Genomic DNA, 5,000 nt, shown 5'->3' with positions numbered 1-5,000 from the left:
ATAATAATAATAATTATGCTCCCCAATTATAAGAAAAATATTATCTGTACTAAAGTTCATATTAAAAAATTCCAACTCAGCATTTAAATTAAAATTTTTTTTTTTCAATTTTAAAATCCATTCATTTTCTTGTCCTTTCTTGCCTTTTCTAGGAAAACAAACACAAAAAATTTCTGTCATTTCCTTTTGTCTCACTTTCTTGGTAACCAAATAACAGCACTCAAATACTCTCTGAAAATCCATAAAAATTCTCAGCAAAATAGAGTAAGTGTCTTAGAAAATCCTGACACATCTTTTTTTCTTCAACCTCAAGCTAAATTCTAAAATCTAAAACTCCTTTGTAAACCCATACCCACATCAACCATTCTCTGATATACTGTCAAAGAATTCATAGTTCGCATCGTCGCCAAGCGTACCCACCTTCCCAACACCAATCAGTTCAGCCCGAAGATCAGTGATAGACACGGTGTTTCTGAGTTTATTGGGCATTGGATGAGCTAAGATGATGAGAATCAACAAGCATTCAAGGATCCATTGCATGTTCCAGTTGGGCCTATTACTAAATCAAGATCCAAGAAGATCAAAGAAACACTTAATGGGCTGATTTAAGAGATTTGAGCTGATTCTAACGCAAGACATTTCAAGCTTGGCCCAAAGGAAGATAAAGGCGTAATAAATTTAATCCAAGCTATTGAGGGCTGATCTGGCTTAATTGGGCGTGATTTATGGCATGGATTAATGACTGATTGACTTTCCCGCTCCATATCAGTTAATAGACATTTTTCCTATTCGGGAGCTTATAATTTCAGACCAAATCTACCCTAATTTAGGGCTTTTATTATTTAGAACGTTTTTAGCTATTTTCCTATTTTGGATCTGCTAATTTCGGACCAAAATTAATTTTTATTTAGGGTTTTATTATTTAGTACGTTTTTTTTATTATTTATATTTTCTATTTTCAGTCATGTCTTATAAATAGTATGCACTCATTGTAATAGGAAATTATTGAATAATAATTAAAAAAAAAAAGGTGAGACATTGCTCTTCTTTTGGTTCTTCAAGAACTGTGAACTTATTAAGGATTCTTCCTTGTGGCATTCAAACTTTATATCTTTGGTTCGTGATTCAATTATAATCATTGGGTCAAGGTGTTACACTTATACCTTTGATTCGCGTTTCGATTATAAACGTTGGGTCAGGGTTTCTATAAAAAATCTGAATTTTAGTTTTCTTGGGCAAGTATTCTAATATTTTGTTGGGTCTCAAAGCATGTCGATTAAGGTTCGCATCATTTGGTATCAGAGTACAGGTTCTAAAATCAGTTTTCTTTCCCTTTATTTTTTGTTTCTTGTTATCATCCTATCTTGTTCCTTTTGTGTTCTTTATTTCTCGTTCTTATTTTGTGACGTGCACTAGGTTAAAATCGTGCACCAAGCTCCCAGAGAGAGAGGAAGAGAGAGAAAAAAAGAAAAGAAAAAAAAGAGAGAGACTTCAGAAAAGAAATATAAAAAAAAAAAAATTGTTTGTAGTTTCAATTCTCTCAGACCAAAATATTATTTTCTTTTGTCCTCTTCCTTTGATTTAGTATTTCTGTCATATTTTCTTGCCATTGGTATTAGTTTAAATACTACAAATTGAATTTCTTAATCAAGTTTATTAGTTTTAGTAGAACTGAAAAGGAGAAGCTACGAGTAGAAAAAGGCAAGAGAGTGTGAGACTAATATTAGAAAAAAGCCAATTTAAGAGTGAAACACGAGTGTGAGTGACATAATTTGAGTGTAAACACGTGAGGGAGTGTTGTGAGGAATTATTTCTAACATTTCTTTGTAGTTTCAAAATTATGTCTTCCAGAGGCAAAACATCAAACAGAGGAGGGGAGGAGTCATCCATCATGTTGCAGACTATGCAACAACAATTTGAACGTATGAATGTGGTGTTTAATGATATTTGAGATCGGATGGATAGGCAAGACGCTGTTATTACTTCTTTGCGTGAGGAGCGTCCCTAAAGAGCCCTTAATGCTAGAAGGTAAGGAAGGCGTGCGCGCATGGATGATTCTGATGACTACCATGAGGATGAGTTTGAAGACGAAGAAGATCAAGCTTCATTGAACAATGAGGGTAGGTTTGCACCAAGGGGAGAAAGGCGTGGTATAGGTTTTCAAAGAGATCCAAGATGGCAAGATGAGATTGACAGAAACCTAGGAAACATCAAAATGAAGATACCATCGTTCCAAGGGAAAAATGATCTAGAGGTATACTTGGAGTGGAAGAAGAAGGTGGAGTTCATCTTTGAATGCCACAACTACTTCGAGGAGAAAAAGATAAAACTAACTGTGATTGAGTTTACTGATTATGCTATTATATGGTGNTTGCTGCCTCTGACTTGGCTGTTGCCTTTCACATGATTGCTTGAGTACTGTTAGTTGAAGTTCCACAGGCCTTTCTTGAATTGAATTTTGCAGTTGTGATATCTGGTCAAGGCATATTAAATTCACTGTCATGCTTACAATTTTCAGCTTTCTTTGATGATTTCTATAATGTGGTGTTTGCTACCTTTGTATTCATAATAAATAGTTAATTCCAAAGAGATGAGAAATCGTTATTGTTACTACCTGGCATTCATGTTCCTCTCCAAGGTCCAGTTGCTTCTCCATCTCAAGCTGCCTTGAGTCCACGTTGAGAGATTTTGATATGGATTCCTCTTGCCTATCACTTTCTGCTTCCATTGTTGTTAAATCAAGTTCTAATCCTCTGTCTGGATTCCCAAGCTCTGGCTGTTGCTCATTTTCAAGCTGTTCTGAATTTGTGAGGACATCAGTGGAAATACTAGTTGGCTTTGACCAGGCTGTTGGCACCTCTAGCTGACCACAAAGCTTTAGTTGCTTTTTATGTTTCAGAAATAACTCCAGCGATGCTTCTTCATCATATCCTGGAGGCCTTTTTGGATCAGAAAATTCAATTTGCCACTGCTCAGGATCCTTTAGAATTTCATTCTCTTGTTCTTCCATCACATGTTTTAGAGTGTCATCCTTTGACACTGCCCTCTCACTTTTTGAGTAAATAATATCCATCAGCTTTTCCTGGATTTTCTTTGTCCTCTTCAGTAATTCTATGCACTTAACCTGTCATTCATCAAGTATTAAAACAGAAAAAAGGTTTAATAAAATGATTCTTTTATACGATGAAAAGAGATTCTCATGTCACCTTTGATAGAAGTTTAGAACCATCATTGTCCAATCTCTGGCTTGTAAGAGAACCCTCAGTCATCACAATAGCTTTATGTTTCTCTGGTTCCTTGGATGACTGCATGTCACTGTTTATTAACCAAGAAAAGCAAGAGTGCATGAGATCAACAATAACAAGGAAAGGGCACAATAAAGACACAAAATAACTGAAAAGGGGAAAACCTAGGGGCAATCATGTTGCTCCTCATTTCAGTTCGTGGCTCATTTTGTTCCTCAATCACTTCACTCTTTTGCTCTTGTGGTTCAATCAGCTTTTCAATTAATAGAATTTCTTCTTCTTGCAATTGAATTTGTTTTCCAACGTCTTCGATTACATGATCGCATGGCAAGTTTTGCACTTCAATCAGTTCACTTTGCTGTTCTTTTCCTTGACACTGATCTTGAATTACATCACCTACTAGTTCTTGAATTTGTTCTCCAGTCACCTTATTTTTCTCTACTATTCCAATCTGCTCCTCAACAATCACTTCAGTTTCATGCCTTTGTGTTTGACCTTGTTGTGACCTCACTTCATCTTGCTGTTTATTTTTCTGCACTTGAGATGGATATTTTTCCACAATCATATCACCTTTCTGTTCTTGATTTTGTTCTTCAATCGATTCAACTTTGTTTTGCTTTGCTTCATTGTGGTTTTCTACAACTTCAAGCTGTTGCACTTGTTTTATTTGTTCATCAAATACATCATGTTGTTCATCTGCTTGCTTATCTTCAATAACCTGAAATTGTCGCTCTTCTAATTCATCTCGATCCTCAATTTCTTCAATTTGATGCCTTTGTGCTCTATCCTGATTTTCAGTCATTACAATTTGTCGTCCATCATGATGAATCTGTTCCTCAATTTCCTCAATTGATTGTTGTTCATCTTTTTCATCTTCAGATTTTTTATCACGTACCCCTTGTGCTAGATTTTGTTCATCATTCACTTGAAATCGTTGTTCTTCTGGACTTTGTTGTTGATCAGTAACAATAATTTTCTGTTTTTCTTGCCTTTGTTTGCCAACTTGTTCAATCTGTAATTCCTGTGCTTGATTTTGGTCCTCGATGTCTTCAATTTGATGCCTCTGTCCTCCACTGAGTTTACCATTCACTTCAATCTCCAGATTTTGGGATTGCTTGTCTTCTTTAAGCATCTGCTTCTTCTCAAATAGATATCCTTCTTCAACATTATGCTCTCTATCTCCTTCACGGCCATGGTAATGCCTCTTCTTCCGTTTCTTCTTCAGACCTCTTTTAGGAAGAGAATTACTTTTTTCACCAGGAAGCCTATAACAATTTTCAGAAACTTTAATGATCTCTCCACTCTCACTAAGCTTGCTCAGATGATGACTTAAAAAACTTGCATGAGCCCATGGCAAATCCTCAACCGCTTCCAAAATAAACTTAGATATTGCTTCCATGGTTGAGCCCTTTCCATCATTCAATTCTTCAATCGCTCGGCGTATCATCTACACAAACTCACATGTTAAGTTAGGACATCTAAAAATCATCAGAAAACTGGTGGAGAAGCACTATCAAAGAAAAAGAGAAAAATACCAGGGCATAAGTGGGGTGATCAGGGGTGTGCAAATCAGGGAGTTTCTTGCAAATGCATTCTTCAATTTGGTTCCTGAGATCATGTCTGAGGGTGTTGGAGGGGTATGAGCTCTCAAATTTTGACATCACGGCATCAGTAAGCTTGTTTAATTTGAGTCTCTGTTCACATTGTTCAAAAGTGTTGTCAGCAAGGGATGGGAAAATATATGTAAAACTAGTC

At 36.0% G+C, this 5,000-nt stretch overlaps 1 protein-coding gene across 1 annotated transcript; it reads right to left on the bottom strand.

Annotated features, from left to right (window-relative positions):
• Positions 1-2,329: 2,329 nt before the first annotated feature.
• Positions 2,330-4,957, bottom strand: LOC136066575 (uncharacterized). The gene is made up of 5 exons (XM_065771118.1): positions 4,781-4,957; positions 3,410-4,692; positions 3,207-3,315; positions 2,615-3,124; positions 2,330-2,473 (listed from the first exon to the last, which is right to left on the bottom strand). The coding sequence occupies exons 1-5, from the start codon at positions 4,904-4,906 to the stop codon at positions 2,330-2,332; spliced, it is 2,172 nt and encodes a 723-aa protein (XP_065627190.1). The 5' UTR covers positions 4,907-4,957.
• Between the last annotated feature and the right edge of the window lie 43 nt (positions 4,958-5,000).

This window comes from Quercus suber, unplaced genomic scaffold (assembly GCF_002906115.3).
Source record: "Quercus suber isolate HL8 unplaced genomic scaffold, Cork oak 2.0 scaffold_39, whole genome shotgun sequence".
NCBI classification, from domain to species: Eukaryota; Viridiplantae; Streptophyta; class Magnoliopsida; order Fagales; family Fagaceae; genus Quercus; species Quercus suber.
This window is presented reverse-complemented; position numbering and strand designations above follow the sequence as displayed.